The 24723-nt window shown below is 34.5% G+C and overlaps 1 protein-coding gene across 4 annotated transcripts in view; it reads right to left on the bottom strand.

Annotated features, from left to right (window-relative positions):
* LOC145678667 (protogenin-like) overlaps positions 1–24723 on the bottom strand; it is a 162890-nt gene that overhangs the window by 3368 nt on the left and 134799 nt on the right. For 3 of the 4 annotated variants that reach the window (XM_081749055.1, XM_081749056.1, XM_081749059.1), the window contains exons 17-18: positions 20011–20270; positions 6761–6880 (exon numbers count right to left, since the gene is read on the bottom strand). In XM_081749055.1, the coding sequence (XP_081605181.1) occupies positions 6761–6880; positions 20011–20270 (380 nt within the window). The remainder of the gene's footprint in view (positions 1–6760; positions 6881–20010; positions 20271–24723) is intronic. The other variant, XM_081749058.1, reaches the window with a different exon arrangement.

The raw sequence follows: 24723 nt of genomic DNA, 5'->3' as shown, positions 1-24723 counted from the left end.
TAAGTGCAAAAGTTTTAGTATTACCTTCTAGCGTTAGAAAGCTTCAAAACGTCATGTGCAAAAAACATCGTTATTAATATAACATTTATTTTGCGCTGCTACTATCTTGTGATGAATTATACAATATTACGTAACAGCGCGGCCATAATCTCATACACTGTTTTTACTTAACAAAAACAAAAAAAAAAAAAAAAGCGAATTTTGCAAATAAATAAATAGACAAAACCCTGCAACAATTTACCTCAAGCTAATTGTGCTTAATAGAAGAAAGTAAGTTGAGAATATATATATAAAACAGTTCTATCATTTGTACATTACTGATCGTTCTGCATTCAAGAAAAGTATACGTAAAAATCTTAATACAAGATATATGCTACTATTTTCTTAACTTAAAACAATCAATAGCTTAGAAAATCATAAGACATATCTTCTTTCAAGCATGTGTAAGAGCAATTTAATTCTTCTTTGCATAAACAGGCATCACTCAAGTGCAAGAAACACGTAATTTGGTGCAACATCTTTGGTAGTTACTAGTAAGTATACCAACCGATACTAAATAAAGATTGACACTCAGCTAGAGCGGCTCATCATGAAAAGCACACAGTCACGTGCCTTTGCAACAGCGGTATAGACACAGATTGCATGTGACCTGTAAATATAGATATATATCGCTATGTACTTCTGAAAATATGATGAACGGTGGAAGCTATAATGATCTTTACGACGCCATGAGAGTATGAATAATTCGTGATGCCATTATCATCTTCGTTTCCACAAATTCACGCAAAATGTTTCATACCATTCAATATTCAATATTCAATAGATGCTAACAAGAGCAAAATTGTATGATTATTGTTTATGAAAATAACAGCCTCACTATCGATACAGTCTCCCTTTTCATTTTACATATTTAAACTTATGAGCATTTTGTGTATATTTGCATCAAATGTTGACTAGGGGCAGAGCCGGAACTTCTTAAAGCGGGGCACAAATCTGGGAGTAAATTAGGAAAATATTTGCTTCCTATTTTATATATACAGGGTCTATATAAAATTTTGTGTGGTCCTTATTTATATGGAGAAAAAATGATTTTTTTTTACAGACGTACCCTCTAAAATGGTTCCGTATCAGACTAAAATAAACCACTAGAAAAAATTGCTCTATTAAATATTAATTGGTGATTCAGATGACCTCAAGTTTTGAATGCATTTACAGTATGGCACCGTATCTTGCATAGAAGCAGTGGATTAGAACGGCACCTCATTTTGTGTAACACAATCACAGCGGCCATCTTCAAGTCCGCCATCTTGGATTCACGTCCAAAATTTAAAATCGGAAGAGGGTCATGTGACATTGTTTTGGGGTAGCTTTTTACCATAGACATAAAGTTCACAATATTTTCAAGGTAACTTAAATCATGTAAGAGCTTACTATGTGTGAAAAACGAAAGGTTCCGACGTAATCCTATGTTATTTTATATCTCGTTACCAATTGCTGATTGGTAAGAATTTTGGAAGGTTTCACCTAAATCTCTTTTCTGAAACAAACTGATAGAGACTTTTTTTCGCTATACACTACAAATAAGATTGCACAAAGTTGATTCATATAACACTCTGAAAGAGAAGAAAACATAGAATAAATAAAAATATTCCTTATACAGTAACTCTGAGCAAAGTTTTCAATCTTGTTTGCTACATAATTTACTTTTGTTGCATCCGAAAAGAGTCTGTCTGTTGTCCTTCTTTAGTAGCAAAAGAAACTGCTTCTGTTCACCATTTTTTTTTTTTTTTTTTTTTTACAAAAACCTTATATCTTCCCTTCTATTGTATCGTTTGTTACACGTCAAAATTTAACTATATTTTTTCGTTGAATATAATCCCGTTATTTGATCACGAAATCCAGGAACACTTAAGAAAACTCCTTCGGAATTTTAAATCTGTTACAAAGTGTGTGTTTGCAACAAAATCACTGATTTCTCTTTTCACAAGAATTTCTATCGTGTCACCATACAACTCAACCCTCTTTGCTGTCTCAATGTTTCCCTTAACAGTTTCAATTTTTTCAATCAGTTCTTCCACTATGCTAATACCATTGTCAAAAAATGTTGGTAAAGCACGGAAATTCTAATCGTAAGGTCGTGAGTTCGATTCCCTGGGTCCAGTTTTTGGTATGTAATGCTATATTCCTCAATGCATGAATAATTATTTTTATACTTCTTTTTTCACAGATAATAATTCTTATATTATTAAAGGTATCTTGAAAATAATGTCAGATTTGAATTTGTGGTGAAAGACGTTCCAAAACAGTATGTCACATGACCTTCCAATTTGAAATTTTGGACCTGAATTCATGATGGCAGATTCAGAATGGTGTCACACGAAATGAGATGCGATTCTATATCCATTCTCTCTATTCAAGATACACTGTCTTTCTCTCAACGTTTCTAAATTACAAGGTTGTATTTTAGTTTCGCTATATACTATATAGTAAAAATGCATTCTAAGCTTTAGGTCGCTCGAGGCACCATTTAACGTTATTCAATGGAATCTAATTTTTATGATGCTTTGCTTGGTTCGATATGGAATCATTTTAGGAGGTACGTTCAAAGAAAATAGGAAATCGAGAATTAAAGACCACACAACTATACAAGGTGTCCAATAAAAATGTGTTCAGTCTTTATTGATCTTCACACAAACACTTTTTGATTTGTTACAAAATATGTAAATGATTTGCGGAAAAGACTAATTTACTCCGTAACGTCATTACCTGTTGTCAATTTATTCTATTAGACCTGTAAATATGTCAATGAATACCTTAATCAAAGTTAAATATGTGTATAATAGCCACTCAAAGTGTGAGCACAATTTCTTTGGATTCCCGGACTAAAAGACGGACACATACAGGGTGAGCACAAGTAGTTTTCCCCAATATTTTTTGTGGAAAATGACTTCGTGAGCACCCTGTATATACGAATACTTATCAATTTAATTAAAAAAAACCTTTAAAAAAGTACAAGTGACGAGACTAATATAGTATTGGACTATCTTTCACCCTAAGAAGAGCTCTGATGCGCCGCAACGTGGAATGAAGTTATGGGTTGTGAATGATAGCAAGTGGAATATGACACCATTTCACGTGCAGTGTATCACTCAATGCTGTGATACAGAATGGAGGCGGAAATCTTCGCCGGATTTGTCTGTCGAAACGGATCACAGAAGTTCAGTCACGTTCAGATCCGGGGATTAGGCGAATCAGAGAGGGTGCTCGACTTCATTCCGATGTTCCTCAAACAACGCCGCAACAGTTCAGTTGTGTGAATGGAATATTGACGTCATTCCCGAAAGCATAATCTGGACCATAGGATGCACATGACCCGTGAAATGGATACATAATCACGGGCACTGACGCGACTGGTAACTGTCCGTATAGGACTCACTGAATACCAGAATATTGTGAACCACTGTATCATAGAGTCACCTCCATGTTTCACAATTGAGCGGAGACACTTTGGGTATCCGCCACACACAAACAGGGTCCATGATTTGGAAAAAGATGAATGATGACTCATCAGATCACATCTCACGTTTCAAGCCAAGATGCATGATTGCGACAGCATGTGACGTGCTAAAGTGTTATAGTCCTTTATCAGCCATTCCGCCCTGCAATCCGATTACGTATGTTCATGTCACGTAAGTCGTGGCGGACTGTGATTGTCGACACAGGGAGAGAGGAGCTGCTTGATTTCCTCTGTCATTTATACCGGAGTTACACGACGGTTCTGAGTGACAATTTGCTTTAATACTCGGCGGAAGATCTAGCATTAAAGGTTTTCTTCCGACCACTGTTCTTCATCGTCAGTTTTTCTTTTTTTTTTCTGAATTTTGTAGTACATCATCATCATTGACACTGTTCTCTGCGACACACTTGCAACTTTCATCATCCTCCTCGAACCGCATAACCGAGCGCTACCAGTTTAATGTCTTAGGAAATGAGGGAGGTTGCCCGTTTTATATTATCACTGTCTTCTCTCTTCACTGCACACTGCCGTTGTTCTACTGCTCGTCCTGTGGTACAGGATTTGCATTAAGACTACCAAGAACAGCCTGGTACTCCACTCACTGCCTAACCGTTGTCAACCCAGATATTTGACGTGCTTCCATTAAACTGATAAGTGTATACACAATATTATATATATATAGTCACATTCAGTTGCCTTTATTCAATAGTAGTTTATTAGGATACTTCCATGATTTAACTGGGTTACAACATTTATATAATACGTAAAATTGTCGTTAGTTCGTGCGATGCACTTAAACACAATCGATTTCAAAACCTTGCATTAGCAAACTAAAATCCGTGACATTATAACCCAAAAGAAATTGTAATTGACCAGATGATAGATGTTCAATTGGTAGTAAATCGCCAGTGATTCGGTTGCGAATACATTATTTCTGGCTTTCGAAACTGGAATTCAGTTATCTCTTAATTCAGTTAAGTTCTGAATCCAGTCTGACGATGCAAAAATTCTGTACCTTTACCAGAAGCCTGTTTCTCGAAAGATATTTACTTTCTTACACTACTGTAGAGTTTATTTAAAGAAGAATAAAAACATCTCTTTACAATTGTATATACGATGGGAAACTCAAGAAGTCTTTGCGCCTATTGATTTATTGCCAGATTACAAACCATAAACGGTAAACACGATATAGAGAATATTTTACGCATCTTTGTCTATTATTTCACATAATCTACACATCTGTTGAGGTACTCGTCCCACCGTACCATAAGTTTTTCGATGTCTGCTGCGTAGAAGGCAGCCGACTGATCATGGAACCGAAGACGAACAACGTTCTGCAGTTCGGTGTCGTTCGTGAACCTCTACCTTGCCATGAACTTCTTCAATTGACGGAAAAGATGATAATCACTGAGGGGGCAAGGTCTGGACTTTAAGTGTTATGCTCCTTAACTTCCATCCCCAAAAGTGAAGTTTGGCAATTGCTTTTTCCGCCACGAGCGGTTTCGCGTTGTCGTGGAGAAAACCCACATCATCAACATCCCGAATACCCTGACGCTTTTTGCTAATGACTGCTCGCAGATGAGAGAGTATGCGAGAGTAGCGTTCTGAGTTGATGGTTTCATCTCTTGATAGAAGTGGCTCCGACTGTCCTAAAACACTGTGACCATTCGCATGCTCTTAGGATTAGGAATTATTTTCTGGGTTTTCGACATCTATTGAAATGTTCGCCCGTCATGTAAGAGGATGACATCACTAGACGATCACTATCCGGCGAACTGGGGAGGAAAAAAAGGGAATGGGAAAAGAAGAAAGCAGCTAGGGTTATTATGTTAGGTACCATCCCGGTATTTACGTGGTGTGAATGAGGAAAACCATCGAAAACCTCACTCAGAATGGCTGTCCTAAAAATGGTTTCACACTTTTTTTTTTTTTTTTTTTTTTGACCGAGTGTCCTTACAGGAAATTAAATCCGGGACTGCTCGCACCAAGGCGAGCGTGTTAGCAACTACGGTACGCAGCAACTCGCTTGCTCTTCTTGGATCATTAGGAACCCACCGGTATGACACCTTGAGGTATCCCAACGACTCGTGGACAATCCCATAAACACTACCATAGGAAATGCCAAGCTCGTAATATACTTCAGATGAACACGTCGATCCTCTTTTATCATTTTGTCACGAGAAACGAGGTCGGTCTGATCACTTATTGCCCTAGACATTTTCTCGTCCATTTGCAAACTCCGTCACCACCACTATTGCACACTTCGCATTGCAAATACTTGACCCTATACACGGGCTCCATTTCCCTGTGAATATCTGTGGCTGTGTCCATTGCACCATATTCACAATGGACACTTCTCTGTTCATATGGCTTGGATGTTGTGAGCATTCTGGCCATCTTTGGCGACTGGTATTAGCGGGGTGCGATGGAAGAAATCGGTAGTTACAATGAAGCCGTTCCAAGGAAAGCCTACCGCATCGGTCGTAGATCTCGATTTTGTATTAAAATCTTGTCAAATACAAAATTACACGCTTGAAAAAAAAATACGTGTAAATATTTCTCGATTTTTCCTTATACGATAAAATTACAATCAAATACGTCAAATTAGATATAAGAGCACCAGTATTTAGAAAATAATTTTCATTATTATTCTAGCATATGTTCAAATTTACGTTTGTAAAGAACATTCATGAACGGGTAAGTTTTGAGAGATAGGCTCCAAAAAATCTTACGTGTTGCAAGTTATGTACAAGTATTTATGCATTGACAGTGTAACATGTAACATTTGAAGCAGAGACCTTAGTGTGATTTACTTAGTATATAGTTTAATTCTATGAACTCCAACAAAGGAATATTTCCGATTTTATCGCCCAATTCCCCCAGTTTCCAACTGCTGAATACACTGGAAATAATTCAATGTGTGCACTATGTTTTACATTGCAGAAATAAAGCTCTTCTAGTCAGGTTGTCACTACAAAAATTCTCACAGCAATGTTAATTTCATAAATGCCTTGAACTAATACAGGAAGAAAAGTCAATTACGTTAATTAATAGTGCATATATTAAAAACTTCTAATCTGACAGGAAATACCAGACATTCAAATATTAGCGTTAACTCTACGACCCATGCGGAATGTTTTAAAAGGCATTAAATTCAATATGGAAATTTTAACCAAGCGTCCCATGACCTCTAAGCCAACATTCAAATGAAATGTAACATTAAAACAAATGGATTATACCTACCTGAGGGTTCTCTGTTATGTGGACATTAGGCTTGTCCCTTGTAACATGACCGTTTGGAATTTGCCCATTAGTCAGAAGAGGATACTTAAGACCATTAACTTGCCCATTTGGATACCCACCCTGAGAAGGAAAGTGAAATAAGTTATTTTGCATGCAATTCACTAACAAATATATGCTCTGGTACCACAATCTACATAAAAGTAAGCAATGTGCAGTATGTTTGTGTATGTAGAAAGATCATGTATATATGTTGAGAGAAATTACCGGTATGTAGTAGTTGCAAAGCACGTTTAAATATCGTATAACCATACTACTCGACACAATACATATATATATATAAATATATATCAGGTATTCTAGAACTAGCATCCACAAACTACAGAAAATTATTCTACAGGTCAAAAAAGAAAGAGAAAAAATATATTGGTATTCCCTCCGGGACTTCCTTCAGGCGCTGGAGCCGACCAAAAATTTTACAATATGGCCAACATCATAGACAACTTTCAACTATTAGCAATATTGCTGTAAGAATACAACAAGCAATCACATCGATTCTCCTTACATGGCAATTAAAGCCGGCAAATGTTGATACTAACTATTAATGTCGATACAAATCATATCACGCTCCAAGAAAAGTCACATTTTTAGCAATTTGTTTTTATATATTTGTTTGCTCCTCTGTTAGCAATTTAATGTGTTCATTTCTATCCACATATATAACCAGCTTTAACTCTGATTTGAAAAAAAAAAAAAAAAAAAAAAAAAGTCGATTTTAACTATTTAATGGATCCGTAGATTAATGTGGTGGTTCAACATTTATCTACGACGTTGTCACACAGTTATATGTTTGGTTGGCCGCAGTGTCTGAAGGAAACTATGGAGATTATACAATTATGTAGCATCTTCGCTTTATTTTGACATGCAGAATAATTTTCTGAAGTTCGTAGATACCATTTTAAGAATATCCGATATATTCATACAGTACGATTTTTATATCCGTCAATTATAAACACAGCAGGATGGAAAGTTGGCATAGATCTTCAAATCCCTAATACTGTACTTTAACAATACTCATATACGGAACAGAAGTGTTCGGGTTCAATAATCATATGGTAAAATGTGACACGGTCCTAGTTCACTACTAGAACTACATCAACTTATTAAAAATAAATAAATAAATCACTTCACTCAATATGCACAGGTGACAACTCACAATCTTCACGTGCTCATGCTGCGAGATAATTGACCATATTACAAGTGTTTAACCGATTCATTTGTACATTGTACAATCGCAGTGACATTCAAGAATCCATTGGGAACGTAACTTAATCTGCAAGTAGACATGTTTCACTAAGAACGTAGTATTTGACATTTTCCCTTGAGAAGACATAAAGCTTCTTGTAATGTGTGTACACTCGCTTTCTTTATACTCAATTTTATCCTTGTTTATATTTTAGTGTTTCAAGAAACGAACTATTTTATGAGCAATGCAAAAACACACTTATCCAGATGGACCATCATCGTTCATTTCCACCATTCACTCCAAACAATTTAAACAGAACACGATTTCTTACGATACAGCACTTCAGACATTATTTATTCAATCGCCGTAATAGTGTGATAAAAGGGAAGAGGCCTGTGGAGTCGCAGGAATGTGTGACTCAAAACAACATCGATATCAACACACCCGCTAATATCATTCTAGGTATTTTCAACGTTTTAAAGTCGTTTTTAACTGTTAAATAACTTTAAAAAAATAAAATAAAATAATGTGCAAGTAAATAATAAAAAAGAGACGAATTTTAACAAAATTTTAAGAAAATATCAATTTTATAAACGATCTGTTCTATCTTCGATTTAAACCGACTCAAGGGTTCATCTAGCCTCCGTAAAATGGGTATCTGGGGCAAGGACGGGCGGATGTAGTGCTGATTACATTCTCTCTAGTACGTCCTCATATCAAGAGAATGTGGAGCCATAGGTCCACATCGCGCGTTGGCCACTTTGTCCTCTTCCATGTTGGGAAATCCTTTATCTTTTAAACATTCTATCAAATAAATAGAAATTGTTCAGTAAAACACAAAATATTGCTTTAATTTGTGTCATCTTCAAAATAGGCCCTATTTGATGCAATACAATTTTGCCAACGAATAATCTAGTCGAAGAAAACACTCCTTATTGGTACTTTCCAGTATGGCCTAACTCTTTCCGCGAATTTTGTATATGGTAATGGACTCAAAAAACGGTGTTTTATCTGGTAAGTAAAATACTTGGTCAATGACATTTAGTGAGTTTCTAAGTCAGAAATTCGCGTAGATGCAAAATCTAAGTATTGTTCTTCCACAAATCTGATCTTTTTCGGTGAATATTCTCCCTCAAACGAATTATAACGCCCAGATAAATATTGTTTGCAGTTCCGAAAGTGATTTCTAGTAGTTAATACCACGACAGTAGTAAACAAATAAAAATTAAAATTAAACATGACTGATTTTCGAGCACCTTTGTTGTTACGTTTCCGGTTTCTTCTAGTTATTCTGAAAGCCCTCATTAGGAAACTTTTGGGTGGTTTGCATGTCGAACTTATAAGCCAAGTCTCGTCTCCCATTATAATGCGTTTTGTAAGTGCAGTGAACTCGTTCAAATATGTTTTTAATAACCTGTTTGATGTGTTCTTTCTGAAAAAAAAAATCAGCTTCTTCAGAACAAGTCGTCCTGTTATTCTCAAAACATCCACTAAAATGGTGCGAACGGACAAGTGGGACATTTAGATCCTTAGCTATTTCTTTTAAGCTTCAATGATTTCAGTTATCATTTGCAGTTTTTTTTTTCTTCCAGTTGAATACATTGAAAGTGGAAGGAGGGAGGTCTTCAATCAGTTCTTGGCCTTTCTTGCAGCTTTGTCACTCGTATTCTTGGTGTTATCGATAAAAATGTTTTCACCGTAATCCTTCTTTAATATTTTCAACAATTCAGCAGGAGGAATTTCGTTGGAAACAGAATTTATGGCAGATTCTTTTCACATTTTTATCTATTTTAAAAATAGCAGAGCATACTTGTGGTTGACTAATTAAACGGGTGTAAACAAACTGGTCGACAAATTGTGCCAAAATTCTACATGACAATTAGATATCTTGTTACAAAGGGTCTTTCCCAGTAAGATAGTGAAATCGGCCCTTGATCCAAATTGAGTCGCTATTGACCCAAAAGTTACCCTTGACCTAAAACTAACTCAAAAATTTTTTTGACCCCTCCCCTTACCGAATTATCGTATCATACATGCTCAAAATTGAATATTTTTAAATTTTGGTGGGGTTCATCGAAAAATTTTTAAAGTTTCAGATTGTAGATACTATCTAGGTGTAACGGTGCAATTTTTTTCAAAACCATCGATGCGTATTTTCTTTATTTTTTTGCGTGTTGAAAATTTCGAAAAATTGTAGAAAAAAAATTGGGGGGGGGGACACGTCGCTGAATGTTGGGTTAAAAAATCTTATACCCTTAGGTACAAGATATATTTTTTCGAGGCCTCAAGTGGAAGCGGCCGTATTGTTTAGACCTATACTGCATATGAACAAATAAGGGAAGATGGACGCAAAGGTGTCTTGGATCCAAATGCGTAAAACACCTAAATACGGATCTCCTAGTAGCAATGAAAACTGGAATACAAAGAAGAAAAATAATAAAATAGTATGAAATAATGTTATGTTTGATTCTCACTATTACTGCATTGGAATGAATAATCGAAAAAATTACCATCTCATAATTCACGAAAATAGAATCGCATTCTCAGCGCAAATGGAACAGAAAAGTAATTGAGCTTCTTCAGTGCAGATTCTAAATGTATATTTTGACCTTGTTTCACAAATTTTCTAATTCAATCAGCTGGTTTTAGTGTTCAATAACACTTTTGTCAACGGCATATGTTCAGGTTGCTATGGAGCCTTTTTGAGAGGAAATACGATTACACTTACTTCTTAAAACTATTAACAAAATTTGCCTCTTGAAAAAATGTGTTGCATAGTTTATAGTTATCACAAATTCAAGTTCATCAATCTTCCTGTGAATAAAAGTGGAATGTAATTCCCGATATCTGTTGCTCACTTTATTTCATGGACAAAAATTCGTGATACAAAGTACGACTGTTCATATTTGAGTCCTGTACTAATATAGCATACATCAGCAATTAAAAAGCGTGTATAAATTCAAATATAGTGTATCATATTAATATAAAATACAACAAATGTTTTATGACTAATGGAAATAAGGGTCACAAAAAAGATGGAGTCAACAAATTGAATATTCCATATGCAATCACATGAAAACTGATCTGTAACTCGGAACAAGTGATGCAGATTATGATCTGTACCCAAAATGTTTCGCAGGGAGGCTACGTGTAACGAAAAATCTTTCTATCAAGAACCTGAAGCTTTCTTAATTATATCTTATTCTTATACACGTAAATGAGAATAGACTCCATGTCAGGACGACTGATATAGTTGTACGATAAATTCCAATTTCGTAGTGCATTGTCAATATTATTTTCTGAAAACTAAGAAATTTTGGGAATGAAATATTTAAGAGGCCTAATCACTGCGAAATTAAAATACCGCTAATTTTACAGTCATTATCCAATATCTTCGAATAGATAAAAAACAATCGAAATATTGAACAAAAGCTTGCTAGACAATATCATTTTTGTATGAGGTATTATCACGAGTCACCTAATAGCTTTCGGTTGCAGCCTCTTAAAAATGCTAAAATAAATGCCGATTTTCTAAATGGCTCGAAATTGAAAGCAGATAAGTGAGTCGTGATAACCGTATCACATGTAAAATAATACTGTCTAGCGAGCTCTTGTTTCACTTTTCGATTATCTTTTACCTATTTAAAGATATCACATAATTACTGTAAAATTAGCTGTTTTAATTTCGCCCTGATGGGGCCTCTTAACGTTTCGGAACTATGTCCTATAAGGTAATGAATAATAGAAACTACTACATGCAAGTGAATGAGTCATTTTTAAAAACCGTAAATGAAAGAAGTAAAGGGAAATGGGAGAACTTCTGGAAAATGTATACGCACGTCTTTGTTCACAACTTCCTCACATAGCCAGGGATGAAATAATGAATCATTAGCAACGAAGATAGCATTCTATCAATGAGCCAGTGTACGAAGTGATAAACGTACAAAAACCACTTATTGTTTTTTCTTCTCAAAACGAAGTTGAAGAAGAAAAAAATAAGTGTGGTTTTTGTACGTTTATCACTTCGGTAATTCATTCTCTGGCATCTGTTTTTAGGCCATACACTGTCTCATTGATAGAATGCTATCTTCGTTGCTATATCATGCTACTTCATCGGTAGTAAGAAATTCAACACGTCAAACATTATATGAACACTAAATAATTTAGAAGTCTGTAAAAGAGGAAAGGAACACTAGAAGAAAGTTAATATGGAATCCTTTTGTACCCTATACATACAGTATCTTTATTTGATTCTACTGATCATCTATATAGTTAATCTGTTAATTATTGGAAGTTATTTAAAGTGAGATCCGAATTCGCAGCAAGTACCCAGAACGGAAATCAAACACAACAGAGAAAATACGCTCATGTGCATCTTGACCACGAAAAGGCTGCCATGTACAATATAATAAGTTTATATTTACTTTTCCTTAGTGTTTATTCTCTCATTTATCAGTGCCTACGTTATTCAGCCATCTATTACTTCTAATTCAACTTAACTTTTACTACAGAGAAGCAGTAGTGTTCGCAAGACACTGATAATCGAGGGTTACCAGGTACGTTATTCATATGTTATTAGAGTACTATTGCTGATCTTCAGTAGTAAAACATTTCACCACGAAATACTACTCGACTGACATATCTTTTATACATTTACTTGACTGAGCTTTTTCTCATCCTATATGAGCTGTTACAATAGCAGATTCTAATTTTTATATATTGTTATTGAAGTACCGGATCAGAAGCAATAATTAGCATGCCAAAGCAATGTCCATAAAGTAATCCTACTATTGCACACTAGCCAAGCTCTAGAATGTATGCTTAAGAAAATAATGCAGAGAAAAGAAAGATATGGAATTAGTCTGCAACCACCTTAACTACTTTCAATATTTAAACATTAAAAAAATGCATCAATTTCTCATACCTTCAATACGCTTATGCTGTGCGAAACACCTGATACCTATGAACTCAAGTTTTATGAATCTATTTCTAGTAAATACTATAGAGGAAAATATATATATACTCTGAATATGACATATCATTTGATATATCAATACATCAGGGTGTCTACTAAAATTCAAAAATGAAATTTCGTGACTTTTTCGTGACCTTTTCTTTACCAAACCATAACATTTCGTAACATTCTCAACATTTCGTAACATTGGGTGCAAATTAGGCCGAAATTTCATGCAAGTAATAGAACCGTTCTTTGACTGCGATTTGGTGGTCTAAAGCCGACCATATACATTTTTGGTAGTGATTTTTGACGTTTTATGAAACAAAATTTTTCAGACTGTACTTATTTTTGTACAGATACAAAAAATCGTGACCCAAAAGCTAAATTTCATGACTTTTTCTTGACTTTCATGACCGTTTTCTGATTTCGTGACCGGTAGACACCCTGTACATACACAAGATATTCTGAGACATAGCCAAGCTTTCTAAAGCGTGACTGACAAGGGAAATTAAGGAGAAAGCACTCGCCTGCAGAGACCAATTCATGCTGATTACAAAAGCTAATAAAATTTTTGTAGGTTGAGAACTGTTTGAGAGATTCAACTTCGAAGTTTATATGAAAAAATAAGTATATGCGTATTTAAAGTCTGTAAGTACAATATTATTAGCAACGAATATTGACATACGAATTCAAATTATCGGAGGTAATAGAAAAGACTGTTTTGCAATAACTAACGGGTTTGTTAGTTAAAATTAGTCTTATACTGTTCACAATAATGATAGGTTAGAGATAAAAATTGATCACTGTTTCTCTTCTATTCTATGAAGAAATGACGCAGGTAAAAGACTTCCTTCCACCACCAGGAACATTTTATATGTACAATTTTGCGTTGCATCCAAGGCAATAGTATAACCAAAGCGAAAAGCAAATTTGACAGGTGACTCAAAAGGTATGTAATTTGTTCGGTAACTGCCTTATGGAATGCAAACTGAAACAATCCAATATATCACGGTGATCGGAACTGATTCATTAACATGGACACGAACTTCATGTGATTGTTTCGTTGGTATATTATAACGTCCGGATGAAGAAGTTTCATACTATGTACAAATCTCCTGCCATAATCTTTGATTGGTCGGAATCCCAACACATCAAATGGTTGTACAAATCGTGCATTTCACATTGAATCTCTCGAAAAGTTCTCAACCGTACAGGAATTTTATCTTGGTCTTTCAAATGGCATGCTTAGTTTCTCTGCGGGTGAGTGCTTTCTCCCAAACTTCCCTTGTGAGATTTGGGAGAAGGAGAATGTGCACATACACAAATAAAATATAAGTTTGGATGAACACATACACAAATAAAATATAAGATAAGTATGTCGTTTACTCTGATGACAGAAACAATGCTTATAACCTTTGAGACTAGAATTGTCTCGTCTGAGTTTTGGAGCCTACTCTCATTTACTTAATGTAGCTAGGTAAGATTCCTAACACACAAGGAACACAGTGCTTAGTTTTTCCCTTGTGATTACTGATTTAGAAGGGCGTACAGTAAACCAAAAAATAAACAGCATATACCAAAAAAAAAAAAAAAAAAAAAAAAAAAAATGCAAGGAGCAAACGAAGAAATTTCTTCCGAAGGGCCTTTACGTTGTCCTCATAAACGCACACAGAAGAGAAGATCATCTTGTCGAAATCGGAAAGAAAAATAATTATTTTGTAATGCTACTTAAGAAGCGGTTTGGAAAGACAAGGAAGAGTACTCCCTTCCCCACTTGGGATCAATACAAAAATGAAAAATGCTTAAGGTGTGATATTTCCATGATATTTTTTACTTTCGTGGAATTAATTACACATATAATATTTTTAAAAAGCTGGATTTTTCTTTAGGATGATTTTTTTTCCTCTTTGAAAAGCCACGAAAGGTAACGAAAATTCTCGTTTTTTTTTTCTTTCTCTTTTTAAATGTTTTTTCTTGCTCAGCTTTTACAATATACGAAATCTAGGAATCTAGTTGATTTTTAAACTAGCATTGCATGGTTTGGCTCTAAGAAAATTTACACAATCCAACGCAATGCACCACTGGTGTCATTTTGGTTACCTAATCAACTTATCAATGTGAAAGTTATCTACCTGCCCATTTGTTTCTGAGATGCCTATATTCAACTTGGCACGTTAAGAAAATATCATGAAGGAATAACATCCAAAATCAAAATCACTAGACACATATATATATATATATATATATATATATATATATATATATATATACATACTCTCATATAAAACGTGTCTTTAGTTCCTAAAATACGTTACTAATTGAAAGTTTTCCATTAGATTTTCAGTACAGTTACTGCTAACATTACTAATATTTTTTACTAAAACGATTTTGTCATTAAATCTTACTCTAACAGATCTACAAACAATCAGTTGCAACTAGAGAACTCATTTGGTCTTTTCTATCGAATGACCGATCTCTTTAATTTTCTCTCGCTTTCTTCAAAATACAATTAAATGTTTTTTTGGTGTTATAATGGGAAAAGAAAGATGGAATATATTGATATTTTTTCATTAAAAATGATTTGTTACAAAAAAAAAAAAAAAAAGTTGCAGAATAAAGCTATGAAAAAATCTTAACTTTTTTCTCCGAAAAAATGTAAATGAAAATGTGAATATTCATAAATCTCGCCAATTTCGCCAATTATCCACTTTGGCCACATCAGATACTATCATAGGATACTGTCTGATGAAACCAAAGTGGATAGTTAGTGAAACTGTCCACGTTAATAATTTTTACAATAAACATATTGTTCTGCTCAGCGAGTAGTTTAAATCAAGTTTACGTATACTAAAAGCAAAGTTTGAACAATGGAAAACATTAATGAATATTCAGTTAAAAACGTGATGAAACCAGCCTCAAAAAGAACGCTACATAGTGACGAGTTGGTAAGAACCACAGTCCAAGTGATGAAAGTCGTGGAAATTTTAGTATTGTTATTATTATTTTACTTGCTTCCAATTTTGTTTATTTTTCGTAGCCCTTGCACTTGTACGCCACGTTTTCGTTTAATGTTTAGTTTCTTTTTCTTTTTTTTTTTCCCTTACAAAATAGAAGGAAAACTCTATGTATGTCTGAAACGTTGTTACACGCAGAAGGACACGAATTTTAAGTTCAAAGATTGCGTACACTGATTGGTAATAGAACAACATATTTATGTCAGTATCTCGGAAATAAGTGTGCTATGTTAGATAAGACCTTAATAATAATAATAATAATAATAAAGTTACAGAAGCTTTAACAAATTAATCCACTTTCAAACTTTTCCGGGAATTCTAGCGAAGATCCTTAGTGTCAGATTGCAGATAGCTGTCAATATAGTAGAATATATGGGTATTTACAGTTATGGTATCTACAAACCTCAACATAGCACCACTTCATATGTGTTATCAATGTTTTCAGTTTTATAATTCCTGAAGCAGGGAGACGCCTTGTTACTAAGACTCTTGAACTTTGTTTTAGAATACACAATTAGGAAGGAGATAGCAACAAGGGACTAACGTACAATTGTCTTAACCAGTTGTATGTGTACATAGACAACGTAGAGATGTAGAGGATGTTGTACGGTGCATGAAAATACGAATACTCTGTTCAAGACATATAAAGAAATCATCCCGAAGAAGAACACAGAAAAGATACTACATAGTGAGAAGCAGGACCCACATTACTCGAATGACGGAAACAATGGAATCAATGCAGGAGAAAATAGACTGATTGAGGTAAATGGATGTTACTATTGCGTCCGGTTTCAGCATCGATCCTATATGAGACGTGGACCTACAGTTAAGGTAGAATAGGAACCACCGTAAGACGGTCAAATTTCAAGGTTCTCTCACCAGGAATCGAACCCGGGACCACGTGCTCCAAAATCACGCGCGATAGTTATTAAATGAGCGGAGAGAGAGAGTACCATGCTACTAGTATGCGCAAAACTCTTATCGTGAAGGAACCTAAAAACTAGAAATCTGTAGGAGCACTGTCCTACATAATTTTATGAATTCGAAAGTTGGTCGTTAACACGGGTAATAAACACAAACTACGAGTGTTCGAAACAATGTATTGAGAAAAATTTGTGGAGCCAAAGGGAATGTACAAATGGGTGGTGAAGAAAATTAGATAACGCGTTACTTTACAACATATATGTATCCCCTGATAATATAATAATTATTAGAACAAGACACTCGCTTGTGGTGTCAAGTTGTTCTGGTTAGAACGAGACCTCTCGGTATATTTAAAAGATAAAAGGCTCATATAAAACAGAAGAACTTTGGAAGTAGAGGTCTACCAATTCTGACTGGACTGGTATCATGTAAGGTAGATACTATACCGCTCTTATGCTTTAATTTCACTTAAAAGAAAACGAAACACAAAAAGAGATGCTACATTCAATGAATATCAGTCATACGCTTCTTTTGACCAACGAATTTTCTTTATACTACTTACCATATGAATTGTTATAATCTGCACTATATGTTTTTATCCTTCCAGTATTTTATTACCAAGAAAATTAAAAAAGAAAGAAAAAACCAGGTGAGAAAACTGAATTCCATGCAACCAAGTCGAAAGAAAATAATGGATACTTACTTGGTAAAACAAGAAGAAACAAATATATCCGAGCTTAGATATTCTTTGAATAAGTGATTTGCTTTGGTTACATAGCAGATATTTACTACATTTGAATATATATATATATATATTTAAACGTATATATTAAATGTTTGTATAAACGTAATCTCTTTTCGTAAGGAACAATTCAAATTCACATGATATAGCTAGTTTTTCTACTTAAAATAGAGCTCCTTTGTGTCTAAGCGGTTGACGTACGTGTATTTGGCGCCGGAGACCCGGGTTCGGTTTCCTGTGGGAGCTCATGTGGTTTGGATTCCATGTTAAACCATAGGTCCATATAGTCGCGCTGCTGAACGGGAGCTAAAATCCTAATCAACCATCCATTTAAAAATGAAACATGCATGTTACCTTTCACGGAGTGCTGGTAAGTACTACGATCAAATGCATCTTTCTAGTTAATAATGAGAGACTTTAAAGGCACTTTAATTGATATTCTTTGTGATTATTCGTTAGATGTTGATGTTACATGAGGTATATCTTCTCTTAATCACTTTTTCTGTCTTCATTCTCCTTTAATTATCCAGTATTCTCAAAACTATACCGCGAGCAGTCCAATATGACACCCACCATGACATTCGACGACTACTTTTCTGTTTCTTAATTCTTCTTTGTTTTCTTCTCTTTATTGTCTCATGAAGTACTTATGGAAGTGCTTATGGTGTACCTTCTTTAGTGTGATTATATTATCACTATTTTCTGGCAACAATATACACATTCATTTCATTGAAGTACTCAAAATAACTACACAGTAATCTAATTTTGCAATTATATTATTCGTGATAACATTTCCCAATTTTATCAATAGAATACTATAAAGTATCCAAAATAAATTCATAGTTATTCTTTAATTTATTTTACGAATGTACAATCAATCAAGGTTTAAACAACTTGCACTAATTAAGAAAAATGAAGTAAAAATGTAGAGATCGCGCCATATATATTTCGGAAGATGAACTTAAGCGAGCACTATTTAGTAGCAAGGAAATTGACAATCTTTTATGATTATATATATATATAAAACTTGATATACTACAAGTTAGTTCTGGAAGTCGGCATTTGGTATATGTGGTGGCAATAGTTGGAGATCAATCTGAGAACCATTGCCGCTGAAAGCACAAGTACCTACCTCACATTGTCTCTGCTGTTCTCTGATGGCTATAACGGTTGGAACTTCCGCCATTATGTTTTAGGAATGACCACTCCAGTTCTAGTTGAGTCCTACATTGCCATGGAATGATATTTAAACGTTTCTCAAGTATGCTAGATTAATTCTTTTATTGTTCATTTCCATTAACAATCTAATGATAACTTAGAAGTTATCGTATTTGATTGTGTTCCGGATTTCAATGAAGCTACGCTCACCACTCGAAGTCTAGGTGTAGTTTGGCTTTAAACCAATTTAACGAAAATTTATAGCACATGATAATACTGTATAAAGAACTCAAATCCATCAGACTCCATTGCAGATCCGTAAACAAGTTAATATAAGTATCCATCTTCATGAACAATAGCTTAATAATTCTTTTGGGACTTCACTGAAGTATAGAAGCCCAACTGCCATCAATCGGGGTAATGACTGCTTCAATACAAACAGATACATAATGAGTAACTTACAGTGATCTTTATTATGAACTAATTTTGAGGATATTCATTTTATTTTATGCATTGGACTTAAAGAAGTGCATTTCGTTTCATCTTTGCATTTTCTTTCTTTTTACATTACAATGGATCCTTTGCTCACGTTTGAACCTCACCCTTGAGAACTATTTTGATAACGTATTCTCACATACCTTTATTATACGTTATGATAATGCTCCAGCCAATGAGAGTACATATGCAGACGAAATGAATAAAAATTCGTATGTTGTGAGGGGTCTAAGACTTCATTTTACGCCTGGGTTCTAGACCCACAGGCGAGGCTTCGTGAGAGAAGTGGAAAGAGCGATAGTTTATTCGAAAGATGGTGGTCTAACTATATATCTGCGTTGGGTGTTTGGTTCAATTCTTCTATTCATTTTTTTAAACCTTTGTGTAAGTATGTAGAAAGCTAAGAATATGAGTAATACAAATATAGTAAATTAGACCTGTGCATTTAATTCAGGATTTTTCCTCTGTATTTGTTAGGTGAACAGTTCGTCGTAGTACGTTTTATCTATAATTGTTTAATTCATAACTTCCAAAAGACCTTTAAACTCTGGAATTAAGTTAATTTTAAATGGAAGAAATATTCGAGGAAAATCTATATTTCTTCACAGCTACAAATTTAAGAAAAAGATTAGAATTGAGTTGCACAGTTTATTTTTAACATGGTTTACATGAGCAACAGTAAAATCTTATAATTAGTTTATATAAAAATATAGTTACCTTCGTATCCAAATGAACATTTGCTTCTGGAGGTATATGTGTTAACATTGGAATGAAAACATCCATTTCACAAGAGTCACCAGCTCTTGTGCTTCTATCCTTGTAAAAACCGTTGCCATTTACATGTCCTGAGCAGGACTGGTGATTTGCACTACGATGAGGTATATTAGGGGAAGGTGGCATACACTGCTTCCGGAAGAGTATTATTATAGCACAAATAGTGATGAATGCAACACCCAAAGCAATTCCGGCAGTTAAACCTGAAAAAGTTAAGAGGCAGCACTGATTACACACAAAACTGAATTGGCGAAGTATTGAATAGTAATGCAATTCATTTTTTTTTTCACTTTAGTTTAACGTCACTCGAATATGCTTCGAGGCTACGGAAAACGATTATGATGTGATGGATGATAATGGTGGAATTAAGAAAGGGGAGGAAATGGCAGAACCCCGAGAATACTTATGCACAGTGTTTGTTCGCAATAAAGTTCGCTTGGCGCGACCTGGGATCGAACCAGGAACATTAAGCACCAATGGTGAACCTCTACCACTAAGCCACTGCAGTCTCCACTCAAATACAAATTATTTTACCATTTTGGAACATTGATTATTATTTCTTCAGTGAAGTTTCTCTGAATTTCACGTTAAATCCTTTTTGAGAACATATTACTAACTAACTCGATACGGTTATTGTTCACGTAAGAAGGTGACAGTTTATGATACAATTTGTCAACTCAATTAAAACATTTAAAAAAATAACCACATGTTTCTTCTTTAATGAAAGCTTCTGTTTCTTGTTTCTTTTGTTTTAAGAAACAATTTTAATGTTTTTTGCCTTAACTGATGTATTTTCGACATTCTTGCCACCACCAAAAAGGTTCCACCTTAATTTTAACTATTATTATTATTATTATTATTATTATTATTATTATTATTATTATTATTATTATTATTATTATTATTATTATTATTTCAGAATTACTTTGGAATTGGATTGGTTACTGTCATTTTTATTATATTATCAAGTTCCTTGCTTCTATTTGATTATCGTCTGTATTGATGTATGTCTGTTTCCGATTGTTGGGCTGTGAGGCAATAATTCTACTATAATTTTCCAATTTTAAATCTAATGTTTTGCAATAAAGATCTACACATGATACGTCATTTCCAGCTTTATTTTTATGTAGTTTGAGAATCGATACCTCAGGCAACGTACGAAAATAGTCACCCTCTATTGAATCATAAAATACATTCCATGAATTAATAAATGTGTTTTGTAGTGTTGTAAAAAAACGGTTTTTTTTCTGTGAAGTTTTTTTTCAATAAAAAACATCGTTCTTTTTCATGTTTTTTTTCAAAAGTCTGTTTTTTTTCTGGCAACTACTATTTATTGATTTATGTTGCAGATTATTGAAATAATCAACAGAACTTGAGTCGAAGCCCTCGTAACTTACAAATCGTTTGCTTCTTTGAACCTATACGAGCAAAATTGTGTGATTATTCCTTTCGGTCCCAGGTCATTTTTGGCGTTTTCCTACATTTCCAGTTAGTGACTTATTGCTCAAAAACTATTCATTCGATTGATATGGTTAAGGCCTTGTTTTTAAGAAAATGGATGTGGCTATTTTTTGGTGTAAGTTGCATTGCAGTGTTACCTACGGGTGGGAAATTATTGAGGGAAATGTAGGAGTGAAAATTTACAAAAAATTTCCCAACCGAAATTCAAAAATTTTTTGTATCTAGCACCACTGCTGCTATATGAGTTCAAGTCACCTAAACAAATCTTTGGTGTGTTGACAAGGTGCAGTGAAATTCTGAAGTCGCTGGCTTCTATCCAAAGGGGGAAAGAAAAAATTCTGTCATACACATGAAATTTTGACACTTTTTACGCCTCAGAGGCAAAAATCAAATATGCCGGGGTACAGCTTCTCTAATTATCCTATTGAAACTTTTTATGGTGCGTTCTGTAGGGCAAAGAGGAAGCTTTCAGGTAGTGGTACGTTTGTTTCAATGTAGCCAGTAAGAGGCTAATAATAGAGGGAAAAAGGAAAATTTTCCGAATTTTTCACCTAATAGCGGGAATTAATTGTTTTGGCTGGAAACGCTGCCATCAGACAGACGAAAGCTATTTGAAAATAAACCGTAGTACTTGAAGAATATATCCTACAAGTATCATGGCGATATATAACAAAGTAAGCATGAAATTAAAAAAAAAAATCTCATTCTACCTCAGAAATTCACCATTTTCTTACCATTTTCAGAACATGGTTTATTATAAACCTCAACTGTACTTCCTCTAATTATCCTAGTGAAACTTTTTATGGTTCGCTGTGTAGGCTAAGGATGAGGCTGTTAGACACTGGTACGTTTGTTCGAATGTAGCCAACAAGAAGGAAATAATAGAAATAAAAAATGGAATTTCTTCCAAAATTTGCCCCTAAAATCTGGAATTAAATTTTTTTGTAGCTAGCAACACTACTATCAGACACACACAAACTATCTTAAAATAAGCTTTGGTATCCCTCTAATATATCCTACAAGTTTTGTGACGATATCTAATAAAGTAAGCATGTCAATAAAAAATATCTCATTCTACCTTAAAAAAAAATCAGTTATCTTTCCAATTAGAGAACAAGGTCCACTGTAAACCTCAACTGTACTTCCCCTATTCACATTATTGAAACTTTCTATAGTGCGTTGTGTAGAGCAAAGACGAGACTTTCAGATACTGGTACGTTTGTTCCGATATAGCCAACAAGAGGGAAATAATAGAGACAAAACATATATTTTTTCCAAAATTTCCCCATAAAATCTGGAATTAAAATATTCTGTAGCTGGCAACACTGCAACCAGACAGACGCAAACTATCTTAAATTAAACATTGGTACACCACTAATATATCCTACAAGTATTATGGGAATATTTAAGGAACAAAGCTTCTAATTACCAAAAATATATTACGGTAAACAGAAAAGTAAGGAAAAACTAGAAAAATCAAGGGCTAGAACCTAAATACGAATTTTACGTGCGTCCCCTAATTACCCCATTGTAACGATCTGTACTTTCGTTTGTTAAGTAAGGACAAATGTTCGATTGGCGTAAGTTGACTTGCACTCGGACGTATAGCTACGGATTTATAAACAAAAATTTCTAATTTTTTGCCCAAATATAGGAGAATTTTAAATTCCCTAATTGGCAACACTACGCGCAGGCCCGTCCAATTGATGTCAACAGTTAGGTATCCATCCGAGGTATCTACCTGGCAAGTCTTAAGGATGTCTTTCTACAACGAAGGAAGCTACAAGGAAAAAAAAAAAGTAAAGGAAATTCGAAATTAGAAAATTCTCGAATTTTTTACTGGGGTGAAATTCGACACCAGAAGAAAAAGAAATTAATATGATAAACTATAGTCCAACCATATTTTGCAAGAATAATATCCCGATATCTTAATTAGTGTCCACACTGGAGCGGATTAAACAAGTGACACACCTGTGTGTGCCACTTTGGCCACCTGGCCCACCGAGTACACAATTGATTACTTTTTTTGACTACTAACTCGTGTTGTTGTAGTCATAGTCTCGACTAATAATAATATCGTTGTAAACAATAACTTTATAAGGAAAATTCTCTCTCCTTTTTACATCTTAGTTCCAACACTGTTGGTGAGAAATGTAGGGTGTTTCAAAATAAATTTTGGGGTTCGTAGTACTTATTACATTTTAGGTACAATTATAAGCAATGCATGAAGTAAAAGAGCACCTCAAACAGTCTTTGCTACAAGTGTTCAATGTGAGATTCATTCATCACACGGCACACATCTAGTCGATAGGCGAGAAAGGCCCATAAACTTTCCGCCATATGGCACAAAACACATTCAATTTAGTGGAGTTTCGTTTCAATTGTACCATCTTCTGAGGATTTGCTGACGGCCAGATGCAAACATTATGATTGTTCACATTAGGTCTTAGGTGAAAAGTCGATTTATCACTGTAGACGACACGATCCAGAAAATCTTCATTGTTATGCAGGAATATTTCACTTGCGAAATTGGCACGTAAACCGTAGTCTGTAGGTTTTAGACCTGTAGCAACTGCAAACAATAAAGACGTAGTTGCAAGCGTCTCCTTAATATTCTTCACACAGACGGTTGCACTGTACAGGTTCAGTCTTTATTAAAACAAAAAGCTTTCTGCTCTCTAGTATCCATATTTGCTACTTGCTCTTTCTAACGACAGACAGAAGAAACAAATCATGTGCATGCGTGCGTACAAAACTGTTTGAGTTGCTCTTTCATTTATATAAAATTTATAATTGTAAGTTAATTGTAATAGATACTACAAAGTTTCAAAAACCTAATATTAAATTTGAAACACCCTGCATTACTTCAAATTGAGTCATCCTATATTCAGGTCCTAGTCAATTTGTCGCCTCGTGCAATGGCATAATTTGCCGCCTCCCCGTTTCTCCAGAAAGAACAAATCTTAGAAGTCATAATTTTAAGTATGCTACTCCAGCATGAACAACAAAGGTGAGGGTAAATGCAGTCGCACTCAGAAAGGCTTAAATACTTACTAAAAAAAAAAAAAATGCAATTCCGTTGTGTCTTTTTTTTTTTTTTTTTTCTTTAAATGTTAATCTATTATGATAGTGAAAGATAAAACAAACACACCTGCAGAGGAAAGATGGTAATCCTTTTTATAGACTTCACTATCG

Source organism: Thermobia domestica, chromosome 2 (genome assembly GCF_964235325.1).
Source record: "Thermobia domestica chromosome 2, izTheDome1.hap1.1, whole genome shotgun sequence".
Taxonomy (NCBI): Eukaryota; Metazoa; Arthropoda; class Insecta; order Zygentoma; family Lepismatidae; genus Thermobia; species Thermobia domestica.
Note: the sequence above shows the minus strand (reverse complement) of the source record. Positions and strands in the feature narration are given on the sequence as shown.